The 21,285-nt window shown below is 40.2% G+C and overlaps 2 protein-coding genes, 1 long non-coding RNA gene and 1 other non-coding gene across 5 annotated transcripts; all 4 read right to left on the bottom strand.

Annotated features, from left to right (window-relative positions):
• Positions 1-641: 641 nt before the first annotated feature.
• On the bottom strand, positions 642-2,011 carry LOC122133294 (protein TRACHEARY ELEMENT DIFFERENTIATION-RELATED 7A-like). Its single transcript, XM_042709181.1, has 4 exons — positions 1,609-2,011; positions 1,413-1,490; positions 1,176-1,313; positions 642-1,078 (listed from the first exon to the last, which is right to left on the bottom strand). Exons 1-4 carry the CDS (start codon positions 1,744-1,746, stop codon positions 965-967), a joined length of 468 nt encoding a protein of 155 aa, XP_042565115.1. The 5' UTR covers positions 1,747-2,011; the 3' UTR covers positions 642-964.
• A 160-nt stretch (positions 2,012-2,171) lies between these two features.
• LOC116222529 lies at positions 2,172-3,627 on the bottom strand. Of its 2 annotated transcripts, XR_006152646.1 has the most exons (4): positions 3,608-3,627; positions 2,731-2,910; positions 2,461-2,571; positions 2,172-2,238 (listed from the first exon to the last, which is right to left on the bottom strand). It is a non-coding gene; the product is annotated as an uncharacterized LOC116222529 (long non-coding RNA). The 2 variants fall into 2 exon arrangements; XR_006152645.1 differs by lacking the exon at positions 3,608-3,627 and having other exon boundaries at positions 2,731-3,161.
• Positions 3,628-8,333: 4,706 nt separating this feature from the next.
• Positions 8,334-8,405, bottom strand: trnap-agg. The gene has a single exon. It is a non-coding gene; the product is annotated as a tRNA-Pro (tRNA).
• A 1,073-nt stretch (positions 8,406-9,478) lies between these two features.
• On the bottom strand, positions 9,479-14,754 carry eomesb (eomesodermin homolog b). Its single transcript, XM_012820460.2, has 7 exons — positions 14,696-14,754; positions 12,353-13,085; positions 11,840-11,994; positions 11,527-11,648; positions 11,097-11,255; positions 10,941-11,002; positions 9,479-10,617 (listed from the first exon to the last, which is right to left on the bottom strand). The coding sequence occupies exons 2-7, from the start codon at positions 13,060-13,062 to the stop codon at positions 9,864-9,866; spliced, it is 1,962 nt and encodes a 653-aa protein (XP_012675914.2). The 5' UTR covers positions 13,063-13,085; positions 14,696-14,754; the 3' UTR covers positions 9,479-9,863.
• Positions 14,755-21,285: the final 6,531 nt, after the last annotated feature.

Raw genomic sequence — 21,285 nt, 5'->3', positions numbered from 1 at the left:
TTATAGAAATATCGTATTATATTCCTCAGACGAAAAACTTTTAATGTACACCAGATGAGTTGTCACTTTGAGGGCAGGGCACACCAGGATACACACAACACAAAAATAACAATTATTCTGGATTTGGATCTGGATTTTTTATTATAAGATACAGAACTGGTTATAATGGTGTTACTTTTACAGCAACTGATGTTTCTCCTTGTCAACAACAAATTGTAAACAGATAACAGACACTGTATAACACAGATGATGATGACACACACTTACCAGTGTGTACAGGCTATACATTCTGACAATTTATAGGCAGACAACAACGCAATATTATATGTTATAATCAGGTGAATGAAGCCTTAACCCTCCTATTATCTTTGGGGAATTTGACCCCATTCAATGTTTAACGTCTCTAAATAAAAAAAAACAATTACAGTGCTCGTATGCGCATCACTCAACAAATAAAAATACTTCAAGGTCAATCAGTGAGATTTTTATGGTCATCTGTATATTTCTCTATAGTCGCGTAACAGGTATTCTGGATGTATAAGGGGGGTGGGTGGGGGGGGGCTGTTTTATTTAAAGGGAAAAAAATCCCTTTTTCTGAACATCTTTGAAGAACAACGACAAAATCCAAAGAAACAGTGGTGATCAGCTCTATTGAACATAACAAACATAAAGTACCTGACACATAAACTTGGGTACATTTTTTTATTATTTATAATCATTTAACAAATGTTCAAGAAAGTTATGCATGATGTGCTCTCCTCTCGTCTATAATTGCATTCAATTCAAAGACATGGAAGTCAAAGAAGTGACTCAGTGCATGCTAAAAGCCTTGAGGATTTATTTACTAGACTTTACTTATTCAGCCTTACTCAATACTCACTGAGAATTTAATTAGGACCCAAATTCATTGAGTTGCCATTTGCTGGAGACCCAACGTCTCCCCTGTTACATGTAGTCACATGACTCATTCTTGGGTAGTGTAGTATGCTGGGGGCGGATCGTCAGGTTGGCCAATCCTCAGGCCATCAATGCTGCTAAGATGAAAAGGTGGAGCCACACTGGTTGGGAAAAGAGGCATCTGGAAAACACATAAAAAAAGGATCCACACCCATCTATTTTTCATGAGTTTTTCAAGATGAGAAATCTTTTTCATTTAAATGTTCATGAACCTGTACCTCAGAGGCGTGGAGTGGAGGTGCAGACACTTCTGTGGTGTATTCTGGGGGCAGATCTTGAGGTTTGCCTCTTCTGCAACCATCAGCACTGAAGATATGAAGAGGAGGAACTACCACACTGGTTGGGAGCAAAGGCATCTGGAAAAGCAACACATGAAAAAGGTAGCTGAAGGATTCACACCCACCTATTTATCATTAGTAATGGTCTTTTCCAAATAAATGTTCGTGACTCTGTACCTGTGTACCCTGTGGAGGTGCTGACGGGTGGGAGGTGGGAAAAGAGGGGGGCACCTGGCTTGAAACGTAAACAACCTGCTACAAAATCAAATACAAACATGTAAAGAGGAACAGCCTATTCAGTGTGGAGTCTACTAACTGACTGACATGAGCAGGAAAAGTGCTGCTGGAAGATTTATCACAGTTATATACTCACGTCATTGTTGGAAGAGCAGGTGGCTTTGCAGGCAAACGCAGACACACATATGGAGACAATGAACTCCAGTAATGACAACACCAGCATCACTCCAGCAATCCCCCGTGACCTGCTCTGAGGCAGGGGAAAACAAAACATATGAAGCTGAAATAGAACCTAATGGCTGCAGGACTGCTCAAAATGATCCCATCACATATGTTACAGACTGCATTTGTAGTATATGAAAAGGGCTATACAGACCAAGAACATTGACTTATTCCTCTGACAATCAAGATAGTCATCATAGACTTGACCATAACTGCAGCGGTAATAAGGGTATATTGAGAAAACGAAATCAAAGCTATGTAGAATTATGGCAATTCCAGCAGTTATGGTGCTTGTAATATTCATCAAGAGTGATGCCTTGACCTGCATGAGAAATACGGGAAACAACATGTGGCCATCAATAAAAGGATACTTTAGTTCAATGGATTTGAAGTCTAAAACAAACAACTCATAATGCATGAAAATATATGGCTCATATGATTCACTGTCCTTTATAAGTGAGGTATTGAAGAGTGTTGAAGTACTCACCAAACACTGATTGAGCTTCTTATTGGCTCTAACAGTAAGTGAACCAGCAGTGATGTACTGAAAGACAAGCAGTAGTAAACCTTAATGTCATGATACTGAAAAAAAAGGTTTTAGATACTATGTATATAGTAATAGATGATTGAAATGTACATAGTAACAGTAGATATGTATATTAGATTATTCTATATATTAATGAACATAATAAGGATGGGCATTACTTAAACAGCAAACATGAATTTAGGGTATGGAATAAGGCGTGCATAATTGAATTCATCTCACAATAATGGCTCCCCAGAACATGATCCCAGTGAAAGATGATATTGTTGATGCATAGAATGCAGTTGTGATGCCAAACAAGAATACAACCACACCAGTCATTATTTGAATTGTCTGAAAAAAAAAAAATGTTTTAGAAACATTCAGAACAATGCATTCAGAACTACTCCTTGCTCCACGACAGTTGATAGAGAAACATGCGGCCATTTCTTGAAATTCAGTCATTATTCATAAGAGCCAGTAATAAGTAATACGTTGTTATCATGGACATACTCCCAGGGCTGCTGGTTCTGCTTTTAGGAATGTCCCAAGCCGAGAGGAGGCTGGTGGAGCAACTCCGCTCTGGGGTGAAGTGGCACTTTGGGCACCTTGTTGTGGGTACACATGGGTGACGACCAGAAAGCCATTGGAAGAAGGACAAATGTTGTTCATCCTTTGTGATGGACCTAAAACCTAACATACAGTTTCCAGAGTACATTGTGAAAGGTAGAAAAGCATAGATGTATAACATTTTAAAACACTATTAACTAATAACCGAGAAAATGTTCAGGAAGGGAAACTTTTATACACACAATATTGACCTATTCTGCCTTCCTCTTTTCTATCCTCATGTTATGGGCCCGTTCTTTTTGTTTGGCTTATAACTACTTATACTACTACTACTACTACTACTACTACAAATCTTCTCTGTCAGTAACTGTGGCAAAGACATGTAAATAATTTTACAGACTTCAAAGATTTCCCCCACTTTAGGCTGAATCAATAGCCTATCTTTAATCGCTTTTTGATTGAGTCTACCTTTCATTTTACACGGTGCTTTTGATTATTATTCTAAATAACCGATTAACACACCGTCAAATGAGCTGACAAATATAAAGACATGTACATACACCTTTTATGTAGGCTATTTTTTGGAAAGCTCACATGTTGTCCACTGCCTCAAAATCCTGTAATAATCATTGCAACGTAGAATGCGCTATGTATATTCTTTCAACATAAGGTAGCCAACTGTCTTATCATTTTATCGAGCTCTCCTACTTTGTCTGACTTGAACGCATTCAGTCAAGAAAAAAAGCAACACTTACTTTTGACGAACTCTGAACATAGAAAGCTAACAGATGTTTCTGTGAGGACAGATAAACAACGTTACCTTGAGTACGCCCTGTGCAAACGATAGTCTCAACCGTATTCTCCTCTGGCTTCCTTGACGACGGCAGTAGGGATGAGCGCTTCCCAGGTCCCTTAGGTGTTGTTAATGATGTTGTGAACTAGTGGAAAGAAGTAGGTGATGTAACACTGCCCTCTATTGGTAAGTACTTATATTGTACAGTGAGAGGTACCTCTCCTCTGATGTACCATATTATATGAGGAACACAAATGTAAAACACATCTCATTGATATTACGTGGAGTGTACATACTGAAGTAATCTACTAAAGTTAACATTCAATGTATTTGAACAGCAATGCAATGTCACATTGCTTTTACATTTGAATGCACACCTTAATATATTTTATGTAAATACGTACATGTACACTGTAATTACTATTGTCACTGATATTGGACTTAGACATTCAGCCCCTTCAATCACACCAATCACTCACTTCATCCATAATTCCTCACAGGTGTTATGTTTGCTTTGAGACATGGCTGACAGGCAGGTCATATACTGTACTTATTAGTTGGTTTTTAGGCAGTCATTTTTTTATGTATTATTCAGAGAGAGAGGAATAAACCCATTTATCAACAATACAAAACTATGTCATTATTTCATATATCTTCGTATTGTTCTGTGTCTCTGTGTCACTTAAATGGACGCCATGTGCCATTCTTCAGGCCAATTCATTTGCCAAATTTGAGTCAGATTTACAAACTGATGCAATCCCATAAACCACTGAATCCCATAACCATTTGTTGGCTAGCCTACTTTGGTGTATATGTAATAACATGTTATTTTACAAAACAAATACGTGAATTGACTGCACCTGTGTATTAACCGCAGTTTATTCAACGTTGCGCGTTACGGGATGGGCATTTCAGTATCAAAAATACTACAATCCCTCCCTGCACGCATATATATATATATAATATTATATAATATAATACACCTACCAGGTAAAGCCTACTTCGAGGCCAAAAAAAAAAATGCATTCCCATTTCTAGGCTGCACTTGAGTATTAACCGCAGGGCTGCAGAAATTTTGCTATATCTATTTATAAACCACGGCTAATAGTCTGGAAATTACGGTAAGTCTACTTTGGCCATCTTGAGGCGAAATATAAACCTGTTTCTGAGGAATTTGAATTGGCAGAGTGAAATCAGAAGCAGTATAGGTGATGAGCATTTTTTGGATGAGCTTATATTTTCTACAATGAGCTTTTCACACCAACAACATGGTGTTATTTTTGGGCCTCTTTCCTGAGCAGGCAGTGGGCAACTTCCAACGCACACTTCCTCAAACATCATCTCTTTTTCTCGCTTGATTTCTCTTCTCAACTTACACGCCTACACACGCTCACTCAATTTTGCCCTACACACGCTCACTCAAAGTTACAACTGTGTAACAAATGCATCATGGGAAACATAGAATAGAGAAGGGAAAAATGAAAGCGAATCTCACCTGTAGACAGGGATGGATTACCAAACGGCCCAGGGGCCCATGAGCTCAGGGGGCCCCTAAGCCAGAGCCTCTGTGTGAAGTCGCTGTTATTAATTATTAAGTGTACCTGCGCTGTGTTAGAAAATGTGTATGTGCGCTGTAAATCCTGTTGAGGTACAAGTGAATTTAGTTATTGTGCTGTTGAAAAAAAAATGTCATTACATTTTAGTAATGTTTTGCGAGAACAAAATAATTTTTTTTTGTTTTGGGAAGGGGGGGCCTTTTACACGTCCAGGCCCAGGGGCCCATGGATTCATAATCCGTCCATGCCTGTAGATTTACATTACAGCAAAATTGACCATTTTCAGTAGTGTTTTTTATTGTTTTCTCATCATGTTACTTTACCTTTTTTAATCGTCACATGTATATCAAATAGCATCGATCTACAGTAGCGATCCTGTGTGTCTTGATTTTTTTTTTATTGCAAAGGTAACATGTCCGATTCGAGGCAAACCACATAGCCTTAATTCATTTGGGAAACAGTAAGATAGAAATGTTACCTAGTAGGCTAGTGTTAACCATGTATAAACATAAGTAACAGTAAGAATAGCGACAAGTTGTGCTGTTAGCATGTGTTGGCATGGCGGTGCTAGTCAGGGGTCACTTCACCAGCTTTGCGTCTCAATGGCTCGCTGCCTTGATAACCAAGCTGCGCACAAACCACAGGGACATGTTTGACACTTGAGTATGTTTGACGTTTTACAGGGTTTCCTGGCCCAGAGAACACAGTGACACTGTCATTTCACAGGCATTTCACCTGTATTCCTTGAGTGGAAGTTCACTGGTTTGCCAAAATACTTGGTGACTAAATCAAATTCCTTCATTTGGTCCGAATTATTTTCCTGCGTCTTTGATTTGAACCATCTTAATTAATAAAGAACCAACAATCTGTGTAACAATCTGCCAGAGGGGGAAAGGTTGACACAAAAAAATATTTTTATGTGATTTTATATTCACCTTTCATGTCATTAAAGTCATTATATTATGTGGAGGGATTTCCCTTCAGTACATCAGCTGTGATATATTTCACTTTTTCATGTCTCTCTCTCTCTTATGCTATATAAAAATATGTATATTAACTTGGTTTGTTCTTGGATTTTAGGCTGTGCTGAACGAGGTGAGATGATACAAATATTCTCGAAAGGACGGAGAAAAATCTCTTGCACCCAAGCCTGGAATCTCAGATAAATTTGTCGAATGTTTCTTAAATTTACGATTGGAATGCCATATCTAGCACCACAAGTAACACTTTGCAACAATGGTCTTCTTTCTCAGATGTTTGTATTGGCAACTGCGATCACCTTTACATTTACATTTAGTCATTTAGCAGACGCTTTTGTCCAAAGCGACATACAAGGGAGAGAACAGTCAAGCTAAGAGGAATAGTCAAGCTAAGAGCAAGTAGGCCAGGCAAATTAACCGGTTTTGGAGCCAAAAATAGAGTTAATTGTAAAAGATTTTTTTTCAGCATAGATCATTTTGTATGAGGTGTCCAGAACAACATACTAAAAGTCCTAAGAAATCCTAGTTGAGGAAATATGTTTAATTCTCATCAATCTGAGATGTGTGCTAATAATGCATGGCAAAAATACACCTCAAAAATGTAATTTTTTCCTTTACTCCCTATCAAAATAAAACTTTACACAATGAAAGTAACCATGAAAAGTAATTTTTTTTGTATTACAAGTTTCTTTGAAAATGAATTGTAATATGCAAATGAGCTATACACTTATCGAATATGCCCAAAATACACCCAAATAGGCTTAATTTTTTCCTTTACTCCTACCACAATAAAACTTTACATAGTAAAAGTATACATAAAAAGTAACTTCGATAGCCTATTAGTCCACCTTAGTTACTTGCGCCACTGCCAAGCCTCGAGTCAACACTGCCAAGCCTCGAGTCACATCTGATATGTGAGCTAATAATGCATGGCAAAAATACACCTCAAAAATGTAATTTTTTCCTTTACTCCTATCAAAATGAAACTTTACACAATGAAAGTACCCATGAAAAGTAACATTTTTTTGTATTACAAGTTTCTTTTGAAATTAATTTAAATATGCACATGAGCATCACACTTATTGAATATGTCCTAATTGCATAGGCAGAAACACCATACCCCTGGCAGGTACTGCCAAGCCAGGCAGTTTTCAGGTTAGAGGCCAGTCTAAAAGCAGTATTGCCATCTCCCATTGGCAGTAGGATGATTGGATGAAGATTGGGCCGATGTATTTGTCATACATATGAATGGTGTTTCTGCCTAAGGACATAATCAATAAGTGTGGAGCTCATGTGCATATTCAAATTAATTTCAAAAGAAACTTGTAATACAAAAAAATGTACTTTTCATGGGTACTTTCATTGTGTAAAGTTTCATTTTGATAGGAGTAAAGGAAAAAATTACATTTTTGAGGTGTATTTTTGCCATGCATTATTAGCTCACATATCAGATTGATGAGAATTAAACATATTTCCTCAACTAGGATTTCTTAGGACTTTTAGTATGTTGTTCTGGACACCTCATAGACATGATCTATGCTGAAAAAAATTATTTTACAATTAGTCTGTCGTAAAACGCTATTTTGCCTGGACTAAGAGCTAAGAGCACATTTGTTTTGATGATATGGTCGTATGAAGGACGTTTCAACCTTTTATTTACACGGTCTTTGCTGCCCCCTAGTGGTGCTCATGACAGAAAATCCTCTGCTGTTGACTCGAGGCTTGGCAGTGGCGCAAAGTAACTAAGGTGGACTAATAGGCTATCGATTAATTACAAAACCCCTATCACAGGGAGGAGCCTAACGTAACACAAACTAAAGTCATTCACATGATTATTGAGGATGAACTGATACGTCGTCAGTGACTGGATGAAACAGGCAGGCTCCTTCAGGTGGCATTTCAAAGTAGATAGTATTTTCAGTCTGAAGGCTAGGTTACATGATCAATCGAAAGTGTTCTACAGTACAAAGCACTCTGTATGCTATAAAAAAAAAACAGTCTTTGCTGTAGCTTCACACAGATATAGCTTTAAACACTGTGATTGAGTGATTGACCTTGTGCGCTGAGACAGCAAATAGCAAAACTGCTCTATTTCTGAGATAGAAATACGCACATAGTTTACGCATCCACGTGCGGCGAACGCAGACCTGTTGAATTTCACTTAAACCCCTCACTTGTCATGGGGCCATTAATCGAGTCACTTTTATTCTAAAACGCGGGCTCGTCCGGGATTTGAACCCGGGACCTCTCGCACCCTAAGCGAGAATCATACCCCTAGACCAACGAGCCTAGCTTAAGGGGAAAGACATGTGGTTATCCCTCCTCATCTTGGTATGGTAGATAGGTAGATAGATAGGTAGATAGATGGATACTTTATTAATCCAGAGGTAAACTTAGGGTGGTTTGGTGGTTGCTGGAAAACTATATTTTACCAGAGTAAGCTAAACGGGCCTGTATAACTAAACTAATGGCAACAAATTACACTTGAAGCTGAGCACATTTACTTCCGAAAGTATCCAGTAATTTCTACATGTTTGTTTGAAGTGTGAGACGTTGGGGACCGGTGAGCAGGCCATAGTCTATAAAAACAATTGCGGATACAATATTTAAATCGAAAAACAGTTGAGGTTGAGTTGGCGTTTGTAACGTCTTAACAAAATCATTTATATTTTCCTTCACGCAGTGTATCTCTCTATGTGCGTGTATGCTCGCACGTATTGAGAATTCTGATAGCCTAACTGAGCAAGAATCTGGCAATTTCACACATCGCTAATTGTCCTGCATTTGTTAACGTTGAATGATAAAAACAAATATTTCGCTTGTCTTCTAAAAATCAATTGAAAAATGTCAAATGAAACCAGTTCCACAAAACAGGCCTCAGAGAATTTCAGAGAAATTCGCTCACATTCCGAATACAAACCACAAAATAAGCGAGACCGATATTACAATATGCTCAGGTTCAGGGTAATTTCTTGGAAGAACCAGACTTCAGAGAAATTCGCTCACATTCCGAATACAAACCACAAAATAAGCGAGACCGATATTACAATATGCTTCCTTACTGCAGCTGAACTGACTGCTACTTTGTTGAGAACTGATACTTGAGTAGATGTATGAACATGAAGTAGAACATCGCACACATATTAAGTATCTGAATCATAACATTTACAGGGAGATCATCTTTGCGATAGCCTACCATCGATATATAAAAATAAAAAAAATGGGAAAGTTAGGTTGTTGCACGAACCCAGATACATCCATAGACACATGAACAAATGACTGGGCCTTTCTCCTTTTCGAAAGAAAACTTGACCTTTGTCTATTTCACACTCCACATCATGTCACGTTGGAGGGAAAATACGTTTTTAAAAGCACATGGGACTTTTTATTACCGGTCATTTCACACTTTGATACACAAACAATTAAAGAAGATGTGTAAGACACCTCATCTCACAATGCACAAATATTGTACAGAATTAAGTCATATAAATAAAAATCCTATCAGTAAAAATATATTCATAGCATAGGACATGCTGGGGTGATATAACACGTTCTAATCATGTACTTGGACATATGAAGTGTAATGTATTTCATCACAGTTTGCAAGAAGCATCTTCAGAGGCTTTGGATTTGCTGAGTTTGAAGACAGCTGCACATAGTACAAAACTTATACTAATACACGTGATAGCACAATAATAAAATGGGAAAAATCATCTCACCAAAGACTAAAGAAACCTTTAAAGCATTTCAGGGACTTGTATAGAAGGCATAATAGCCCATGCCTTTGGAAGAAGTCTCTCTGCCCATGTTGTCTGGGGTGTTCAAGTCCTCGCTCTTTACTGTTGGAGAGCCCTCCATGCTGGACTCCCCCGGGGAGGTCCGTCTGCGCTTGCACCCTATGGAGTAAACCCCCGGATCCACTGCATCCAGAGGCTTCAGGGACGAGGGCGTCTCCAGCCACGCTGGGGTCTGCGCACCTGAGGAGGAGCCATCCTCTCTCATTTTGTCCTTCTCGCACATTTGGTCACCTGTGAAACCAGTCGGACTCGGCTTGGGTGACCAGGGCAGGCCCGTGGTCATCTTCCTTTGGTAAGCACCGCGCGACCCCCACCCGGCTGCCACCGACGTGAAGGCAGAGTCCGAGTAGTAACCGAAAGAGTGCGACGTCGGCAGAGGCAAAGGCTTGATGCCGTAAGAGAGCAGGCCGCTGGAGTAGTCCCCCTCGTACGAGCTCAGGTCCAGCTTGTTAGTGCTTGCCTGCTGCATGGGAGTGACAAACCATCTCTGCGCAGAGGCCACATCCTCGGCCTGCTGCGGGGAGAGCAGACCGTTGGCCTGTGGCACTGTCCGTTCGCTGTTGTAGAAGCGGCCCTGGTTGTTCACCAGCTGCTCCTGGAGGAAGGGCTGCATGGCGTAGCGTGCACCGGGCACGATCTGGTGGGAGCGAGGGGAGTCCGTAGGAGATGGAGTAAACCTTTCCCCCTCTGGGGCGGTGTACATCCTAGAAATTAGAGTTAAAAAGAGGAATGTTTCTGGACATTTACATTTTAAAATGTGGACTTCTAAAGCTATGCTTTAGTGTACAATTACTTACAGTGCCCAATTATAATGTTGCAGATATCAGCTAGAATTTATTAGTAATGCAAATATCAGCTGGTATTTATTCGTTGCTTATATCAGGGCATTAATTGAGACAACTAAAGTGGAGTTATTGACTTTTTACAAAACATTGGCTTAAAACTGGTTTAAAATGTATGCATGCAAATTTCCTAAGATCACCTGTTAGATATTTTCTTGATCAAAGAGACAAAAAGGCGCACTCACGAATCATAATTATCCCTGAACCCTTTTGCAAATGGATTGTGGTCAATCTTCAATTGTGTAATCTAAAAAAGTGGGAACAAAATTAAGTGAATTGAAAAACATGTCAACCACCAACACTCCCTGGCTATACAGCATACAAAAATCATAGGGACTTACATCAGTGTTCTGATATGCAGTAACAGCAATAAACTGGTTCTCAGGGAAGGTGAAGGTCTGGGTCTTTGATTCGCGATTTAAATCTTCCACTCCATCCTCTCCAACCTCCACAATATGAAGTCTTGGCTGATACTTGTGAAGGGACTGAAGGACAATCATCTGCACGATGGAAATAAACAAAACAAAAACTGTAGCTTTTAAAACAAAAATTTGTAAATAATCAAAGGTCACTCATGAGGCCTGGGGGGGAAACTTGATGTTGGTTTTGAAATCTCATGATTTTTTTTAAACATGGAAAGAAATGTGTTAATGTGCATCTGTACGCTATAAGATCCACTGACAATAATAACACTTATTATTCTAATAAATGTTGTGTTAATTTAATACATTGTTTATCAGAGGGAAGGGAAGACAAGACTGACTGTTTTACCTGAGAATTGCTGCTGCTCGCTCCCTTGTTATTAGTCAGTTTAAGTTTGCCAAATGAGATTTCTTGTCTCATCCAGTGAGCTCCCGTATTAGGAGATTCCGGATGAACATACACCTTGTTTCCTATTAATCGAAATAGGATTTGTTTAGAATCTGACATCGTAAAATATTCTTCACGCCAGTTGAACTCCCATGAATAAGATCAATAGGCAATAGAGAAAATACAAAATACAACAAAGAATTGAAACGATGGTTATTTAATGACATATAAAGCGCCTGCTAAATAAACATGTAGGCCTATTATTGTAACCTACCTTGCATGTTATTATCTGCCTTTCCGCATGTTACCCATTTGCCCCCTTGAAATCTCCAGTGGTTTGGATCGGCCAAAACGACCTCCACGAAAACATTGTAATGTGCGTTCAGCCTTAAACCCGTGATATTAAAACTCAAAAAGGGAAACATCCGCCTGTAAAATAAAACAAACAAAAAAACAAGGATGAATAAAAACCAATATCTTCGGTAAAATTGGTGCTTTTTAAAGCACGGCTGTGCCTCCAAGTGTAACAATTATTACATTCAAAAAAAGGTTACATTTCGAAATATAGAATATATACTGAGATTAATTTATGTTGTCCATAATTCTTCCGAATACTGATAATTAGTATATTGCATTTAGGCTTGGTTTATTTTCTGATGCTACAGGTGTTACTGTTGATGGTATTGTTGACACATTTTTTTGCGCCCCTTTCAAATTCATTAAAAGCTCATTGAAAAAACAAAATGTCTTCAATAAACGAGCATAACTTAAAACAAATTCAACAAACCTGCCCTGTTTGGTAATGATCATCTCCGTCTGGTGTCGGTGAAACTTCAGCCAGAGAGGACGATTGCAGAGATACACTTGAGACCTCAGACCGGTGCCTGCACCCGAGAGTGGCATAGAACTGATGCCGGGTCCACTTCCTTGATAGGATGGATAAATACAACCAGGACCCTGTCCGAACTGGTAGCCTGAACCGCACTGTCCACGTCCAGAGCAGACAGGAGACGAAAAGCCCGTGGATGGAAGGACGGGATTGTAGTGCAACGACGCTGAATACCTTGCCCCATCGGAGCCTGTGTAAATTGTTCCCGCTTGGCCCGGGTAAGGAAACAGCGAACAGGGATTCATGTCTTGTGTTTGGTGTGAAGACGCCGAGATAAAATAACGATCAGGACTTATTCCGTCTATGGTATGCCTGCTGTTGTCGGATGGGTCTTCTTCCTCCGTTGCCAGAGAACTTTTTCTATCTTCGCTAGAGCCCTTCGACAATGAGAGAGCATCGCTGTGTCCCTCCCCAAGCATCTCGTCGTTTTCAGTTTCGGATAATAACTTTTTCGCTCCGTGCTTAAGTTGAGAGGCTGGCCGATTAACTCCTTGAAAATCTATCTGTGTTGAGCTAAGACTGTTTTTGTTACTCTCTTCTGACGAATGGTAAAGCGCTTTCGGTAGGTTACTGGGAGTGCCATCCAGTTGCCCTTCTCCTAGCTGCATCCTATAAGCAATAACAACGACACCTGAAAACAGAAGAGAAAGACGGTCTCCTCAACATGAGCCAACACTGTTTTTCCATGCGGTGGACCGCAGCAGCCACACCTCCAACTCAACTGAGCACAGATTATCACGTGCATGTAATAATGTAGATCCATGTAACCTCCTTGGATTGGTCTTTAATTTACTGAAACAATCGTAGGCGTGGCTGGAGAATAACAACCTTTCCAACCATCATTGTCGGAATGAAGTCAAGTGAGACCTGTATAACATGTTTCCCTAGCAATCTCACGTTATCAATGTTGCATACTATTCATAGAAGTCATTTAACATGGTGTCGCCTGTTTATGTTTACGCCGATAACTTTACATGACAGCTCACTTAATTCATGCGAACGAAAGATTCAGGAGTCCACGCATTAGGATACACCTGTCCTGCAGTTGGTTATAATAAATAGACTTTAAAGATAAACTATACATGCGAAGGAAATGTTTGTGTGTGCGTGCGCGCGCGCCTGCGAGCCAAAATACTTTGTGAACGCTTAGACTTCCGATATTTCTATTTGTCCAAAGGCATGAAGAACAAATTATGTGTTAATTGCTGTATTGCCTCCAGACACATTTTGACTGTGGCCAGTCTCTCTAAACACCGACACTTGCAAGTGCGTTAACAAGTTCCCTCTTCATTAGCACCCGACCCATCCTGATTTTAGACACGTGTGCGAACGCTATATTGCATCGCTCTCTCAATTAATCCGGGGCGTGTTTCCCGAAAGCGTTCCCGAACAACTACCATAGTTGGATGATAGAGAGACTATCATCTTGAACACTCTCTCCACACGGTTACCACGGTGGTTGCTCAACGACGATTTCGGGAAACGCAGTAGGCTACAGAACGGTTCGTCCTGCTTTGTTTTTATTTCTACAGAGAGTATACTACAGATAGTATACTACAAAATAGTGTTAAATAATTGGCTTCACACTTATGCTCCCTTACCTGCAGGTTTATATCTTAAGACTTTAATTTAATACAATAACTCGTTATTTGCTACATTATTATTATTATTGATAATATTGCATCAGCACTGGCCGTTTTTGTGTAATTACCGGAACTCAAATACATTTGAGTAGGCTACAAAGGATTTAATTTATTATTGTCCCAAACACAAGTTAGGAATGTGATATGTTTTTTATATTTAACGGGCGACTGTTCAAACTTTTACATTTTGGAATGATTCTGTCAGCCGTTTATTTTCATTTGAAATTCCGTACATCTTATTAGCCATGATGTAGTGAAAATTCAAGGACTGCCTTTCGCTAGAAAAATGTAAAGGGCAATCATTTCTCCGTGTGATTTGCTTTTGAGGATGGACAGCTTGGAATTTGGATAACGTTAAAATTGCTTCCTCTACAAATAGCCTACTATGTAAATAAAACAATACGAATAGAAGAAATGTGGCCTACCGTGATACATTTAAACATGAAGGTAACAGTAGGTAATAGTAATTGTCCTCATATCGCTTGGTCCATATTCATCTAAAAACATTTTTTCTTGTCAGATTTGTCAATAGCCTACTTCGGCAGCTGCTATAATCGTCTAATCAGATTATCTGTCTATTCGGCGAATAGTTACTTACCCTGTCTCTCGGAGTTTCTGTGCCGGTAAATGGCACTTATTCAGTGTGTCTCATTCACGGTGCTTGCCTCGGCCGTAAACTGAAGGCGTGTGAACTGCAATCCCCCGTCTTATTTCCATCGTGAGTGACCCGTGAAGAGAGTGCATCGCTCCCTTGCGTCATCAATGGTTGGTGGGTTTCTTGTGCCTCCCCTTTTTAATTAATTCTTTAAATGAAATAGTTTGATGTTGTTTGAGTCTAATTAAGGATAATCTGAGTGTATATATAAAACTGTAAATATAAACAACTAAATGCAATCATATGAACAATTATGTAATACAAAAATCAACAAAGCCATATGAAATGTGTTTCCCACATGTTCAAACTGTCATCTGGCCAGTTTACATTTTGGACAAGAATATATAGACCTATATGACCAGTTGAATGTGTCAATGTCACATGTTGCAGCCAATATTGCTCCACAGGACTCTATAGTAAAGTGCAATCTTTAAAAAGTTGCTTACCTTCAATGTCATAAAATATACTTGTGTACCTGCAGATTCTAAAACTATACAGTTGAATACATTAAGGTTAAGGCTAAAAAGAAATATCCAAACTCATTGGCACAGTTGGCTTTCTATTAGGTTTAGAGGACCAGTTAAGAGGTCCATTTCATATTGCATAATTACTCCATGGTTATCATATTCTACTTACCGAGTCATAGGTGAGAGGATGTTTATTGACGTTTGGAAGTGTGGCAGTTCAGCGGCCTTTGAACACAGGGCCTGAAGCCTACAGTGACCTTGGATGGCCCAGGGCCAGGGGCCACTCGACGGGGGGAGGGAAGTCTTACCATATTGTTGTCAAAGTCGATAATCAACCGAGCAAATAAAAGGGAAAGCGTCCAACTCTTAATGGGACAGGAAGGCTGCAGTTCTCTGCTGTCTGATGAGCGCGTGATGGGCTAAAATACACAGCCAACTGTTGGGTGCTTTCTTAGTTCCTGTACCATTGCATGCACATTGGCAATGTGCTTATGTAGACTATTGCTGTGATGGCACAGTGGAAGACAAGGAAGTGTTATTCAGTCTGCTGCCACTGACATGGAAGTGTGTGTGTGTGTGTGTGTGTGTGTGTGTGTGTATTTGTATTTGCACCCCTCAATTGCAACAGAAATGCATATGATCTTCATGATTTTGTTGTTATCGTTTATTTCCACCAGATACACACACATACACGTGCACACACACAAAATCACCCCACCCACGTGTGCCCTGCTGTGCTGAGATTAAATCAGTGAGTCAGGAGTGCGAATGTGTCATTTTAACACGTTTCTGCTTTCTCAGTGACAGGAGGGCAGGCTGGCAGCCCCTAATGAAGCAATATGGGACCCTTCCATCCACACAGGCAACAGTGAACTGAGGATGCAAATAGGAATCTGCAGGCCTTTTAACGCAACCCTTTCCCTTTTAACTTCACCCTTTCTCTTTTGGGACAGTTCTCGCATTGTTTTATTCTCCATTTCCTTTTGTTGGCCTCCAAGCACCTGAAGGTAGTATTTGCAGTTGCTGGTGCAGTAGCTCGTTTTTTTTTCTTTTCTTTTTCCAAGGTGTGAAAAAGCAAGATGTGATGCGAGTAGAATTCACGCCTCAAATTGAACCAACTGAGCAGTGGCTTGTGGCTTGTTCTGCATGGTGTTTTTTTGCATTTTGAGATGCACTAAACGGTGCAACTGTAAATGAATGTCAGATTTTTTTTATTTTTTTGAGCCTTGCTCAGAAATAGTTCTGTGCTATATAGACACTTCTCAGTTTCCAAATTTTCCGTCAATTGAATTTCACTTAGATGACCTACTCATAGCATTGGACATGCTTGGATGACTGTTCATCTCAAGGCTAACTTCAAAGTATTTCATTCAGCCCAGTAGGCTATCCACATTGTCTGGAGTTAAATCCGTTCAATTCAATTCAATTTTATTTATATCGAGCCAAAACAGCTTTGCAGAACCTATAGCCTGAACCCCCTAGAGCAAGCAAGCAAGCAAGCAAGGTGATGGTGGCAGAGACGAAACCTTGAGCAGAACCCAACTAATAAGGGGGGTCCCATCTGCTTGGGGGCTGACCAGGTGGAGAGATGGGAAGGGGGGAAGGGGTGGGAGGGAGGAGAAGAAGAGAGAATCAGAAGCAGGTAGATTCATTCCTACACGTATCAGGATAAAACATATAAGCACACGTGCGGCATATATACATGATGCATACAAGATTACATGATGCATATAAGATTGCACGATGTGTGCAAGATTGATCATGGATAAAAATGAAGAGAGCCAGTATTCAGACTTTTACTGGGTATATGATCTATGGTATACACATAAGGTTACTATTATAAGGATAGTTTCAATGTTTGGCATTTCTTTAATATTACGGGTAGATATTGCGTGGCAGCCAATGTATCTAAAATGGATCATCAGCAGATTATCTGTGAAAAAAAAGATTTCCTATGCAAACCTCAGTGAGTGAACAATGTACTCCCTAATTATCTAAACATCAACCTCATTATACTGTCATGCCATTTTCTATCCAGCGTTGTGGGGGATACAAACCCAGATCCCCAATATGGGAGAGCTTCAGGGTAAGAGAGCCCCCTGGGATTAGGAACCCAGATTAGGAGCAAGGAAGAAACTGGGAAATGAGTTGAAGTGTGAGAAGATGGCTATAGTGTCATTCTCAAATGTTCAGGGTCTATAATCATGTTCAGGACCACAACAGGAAACTCCAATTCGAAATGCTTTGATGTGATTGAGAAGCCTGCCTTTCTTTTTGTTAGTCAGTTTTCTTGGGGATTTTCCTTCTCTTGAGCGATCTGAGTGTTGATATTGTACACATTGGAATGTTGTCATTTGACAAATATCTTAATTATCTCTTTGTATAACCTAGAAGGCTTAGGAATAGCATACCATTTCTATGGGACCTTAAGATGGGCCTAAACATGTTTATTAATTATGATCTTGAAACAAGAAAGCTACTTTTTAAAATGGGTGTAGATCGTAAATGCAGTCTCTTCAGTTTCAACCCTGCCTTAAGGATAACCAGTAGAGCTTCAGCATCTTGAATACATTTAGTTTGGATTCCTTGGAGAATGGTCTCTCTTGCACGATCAATAATTTAACTCCCCATCTTCTCAAAACAAGCTAGGTGGGGAATCTTCTGTCTTGAATCTTCTGGGTGATGTTACACACAGCTTCACATAGTGATACCATTTCATCTCCAGTTTGCATAGATAAACAATTACCTGGGTTTGGTTAGGGTCTTTCATTTACAGGGTGAACCGCTGAATTGGGAAATGTGATAGTGCACAGCTTGCTTGTCACAGGGAGAAATGCTTAACCGCTCCTACTTGTGATAACCACAGCGATGGGTGAACTGTGACGGAGAGTAAAGATTTCCGGGTTAGTGGTTGGAGAATAAGGATTTGGTTGTAAACTTGCCAGATCTGATTCACACCGTGTTTGTACATGACTGGTCTGTGCCAGTAGAACTGTTTATCAACCATTACATGCTTTTTTGACATCCTAAGTCCCATGGTGATCCGTAGAATTTTGTGTAGACCCTATCAGTAGACGTTTGGAAAGATGTGTGGGTATGATGTGTCGGGGGGGTTTGGTCGTTGGATGTGGTAGTCAGGCAGAACGTGGAGGAGTGGGAGGGTGTTAGTTTGCGTTCCGCTTTTGTGGTTCCCCTGCGTTTTTCTTTTTGACACGTCTAAAGGACCAATCTGATGCCTTGCCACTCTGTCCCGTGGCGTTCTCAGGCAGGGAGAAAGTGCTGGTGACCTCCCCGCCACTGCTCTGGCCCGTTCCTGCTCTGGCCATAGCAGAAGGCCGGGCTCCACCACACCCGTGCCAGCCTCCACACCCGTGCCTGGCTCCGCACCCGTGCCAGCCTCCCCGCAGTCCCTGCTCCACCGCGGCAGGACATCTGGGGCTGTTGCCATCGGTGCGTTTTTGGAGCACCTGATTTCACAGAATTTTCAAGTGTTGATTCCCTCCCCCCCTCTTCCACCCATCCAATTTTTTTCTAATTAGGAAAAACATTGACTCGTAAAACAGAGAGGGTTGAAGGGAAAATGTGTTTTATTGTCGAGTTTGTGCATCCTTAGTGCAGTTAGCAACAGATGCTTGTAGGCGTACAAGCTATACACACCTACCGATACAAATGTCACGAGGATGGTTTGGAGCGGATTTGGCCACCAGAAGGTCAAGGCCTTTTGTGACCTCCTCCCCCTCTTACCCCCTATGACTGTTTTTATGGTTCAGTCCATTCTCCTGTAAAGAGCAGCAGCAGGAGTGAACCATCACATTTGGTCCCCAGCGTGGGGGCGGTTGCTGAACGATCACGTTCCAGCTATCCCATGGAGCGCTTCTTCTGCCTCTCCATGAAAACGATACCCGTCCTCATTTGCATTTGCTAATTAGATGCTGTTAGCATTGTTTTGTTCATGACACCCTTATGAAGCCAATGAATCAATGCGAAAACCACTTGATACAAAGCACACAGTAGTTTAAACTGGTCATCAATTCATGATTTAATAAGTCCGCAAGATGTGCATATGAATGGAGGCGCTTATTAACTGTATATCTGGTGACCGATAAGGGAGCTTACATTTTCTTCAATTATTAACCAGAACTTAATTCAAAGTGGCAGGTAAGTAATACATTTAATCAGTATGTGTACCAATTTGAATCTGTGACCTTAGCATTGTCAACACCTGGTTTTACCCGTTGAGCTCCAGGGGGCCATTGAAGCATGTTTTGAGCCTGGGAGGCTTCTGACAGGATGAGGAGATGTGATGGTTCCCAGCTTTGAACAGGAAGGTTGACTCTTCTGGTCACTGTCAGGGCCAGTCTGACCACCGCTCTCATTATCACCCCATCTGAGCGGTCAAAACAACGTTTGTGCCAGGGTGTATTACAGATGTTCAGTGACTCGTATACAGTATGTGGTGTGCTTCTTTCTCTCACATACGCACACACCATGGTTTTATGATGTTACTATTATACTGGATTATAATTCAATCCAGTACACCAGGTTTCTTCGAAAGGTACTTCTTGAGATGCATGTGCGTGTTGGTTTATGTGTAAAAGTGTGTAAGCTGCTGAATTTGAAAAGGTGCATTTTTAATGTATTTCTTTTACATTTAGAATATAGATAGTAAGCCCAACAGTGTAAATGCATAATAACTAATAACTAAATAAGAATGAAATGGATATCATTATTAAGTGTTAAATATCTGTATTGACAACATTAGATTAACAAACATTCTCAGACATTTCTTGATCAGTACTCATCAAAGATTTCCATGAAGGGGTACACGGCTTGCATTAGACAGAGACAATTTGTAGATGTGCCCCGCAAGTGTATTTAGACATTTCCCTTTGAAAATATGCTGAGTTTCCTGTCACATTGTGATTAACAATTTGCGTAGAGCTCCCTCTATCTTTGTCTATCATTATTATTCTGCAGATGAATGAAGTCTTAGCTCCTGGTGCATACACTGTAGCAAATGTAGACAAGGTTCATTTCATCCATTGATTGATTTATTGGTTTTCTCCGCTCACCAGTCTCCCAGAGGTAATACGTAAGCTCTTTATTTTTCACTAAGGCACATTGTACGCAAACAAACCTAAGCCTGAGGTAATTAATCGGCTTTATGTGAAGTTTAATGCAGAAATGCACCATGAATCTGTTATTGAGTGTGACAGAGACTTTGATTTCCTAATGAACTATATTACACATTCATCATGGCTACCTCGTTCTTACTCTGTCAAACTGAAAAGGAATCAGTCTCTATCATGTTCTTTCACCATCTCTCTCTCCCGCTTCAGTCTCATCCTTTGATATTATTTCAACAATAATAATTTCCCTTAAATCTATATTAGATCTATATTAATCTTTTTGTAAACACATGTTTGCTTTATGCATGATGAGGTCAGAGACTAGATATAATATAATAAATAATAATTCATTTTATTTGTAATGCACTCTTCATTCAGAAGAATCTCAGAGTGCCAACATAGTAGAAACTAACTATAATAATACAATTAAATTAAATAAGACTAGTTAACATAAGCATAATAGAAAACTTAGTGACAGTGATTTATCACAAGGCCAGAAATGCCTTCCTGAATAAAAATGTTTTTAGTCCAGTTTTAAAGGAGTCCAGCGTCTGCGTTGCCCTTAGGTGGTCAGGGAGGCTGTTCCATGAGCGTGGCGCTGCCGAGCAAAAGGCCCGGTCGCCCATGGTGCGGAGCTTGGTCTTGGGGACGCAGAGGAGCGAGCTGCTTGAAGATCTGAGGGTGCAGGTGGAGGTTTGGGGAGTAATTAATTCTTGCAGGTAGGGAGGTGCATGTCCATTTATGCATGTATGGGTGAGTATTAGGACTTTGTAGTCAATCCGGAAAGAGACAGGGAGCCAGTGTAGTGAGTGTAATATTGGTGTTATGTGCTCATATTTCCAGACCTTCTATCTATCAGGTTAGTCCTTGACCGTCTCTGTGCCTGATGTATATCTTTCATTCATATTTCATTGAATATTGCAACACCATAAGAGCA

Source organism: Clupea harengus, chromosome 11, assembly GCF_900700415.2.
Source record: "Clupea harengus chromosome 11, Ch_v2.0.2, whole genome shotgun sequence".
NCBI classification, from domain to species: Eukaryota; Metazoa; Chordata; class Actinopteri; order Clupeiformes; family Clupeidae; genus Clupea; species Clupea harengus.
The sequence above is the reverse complement of the archived record's forward strand: the minus strand, read 5'-3'. Positions and strand labels throughout refer to the sequence as shown.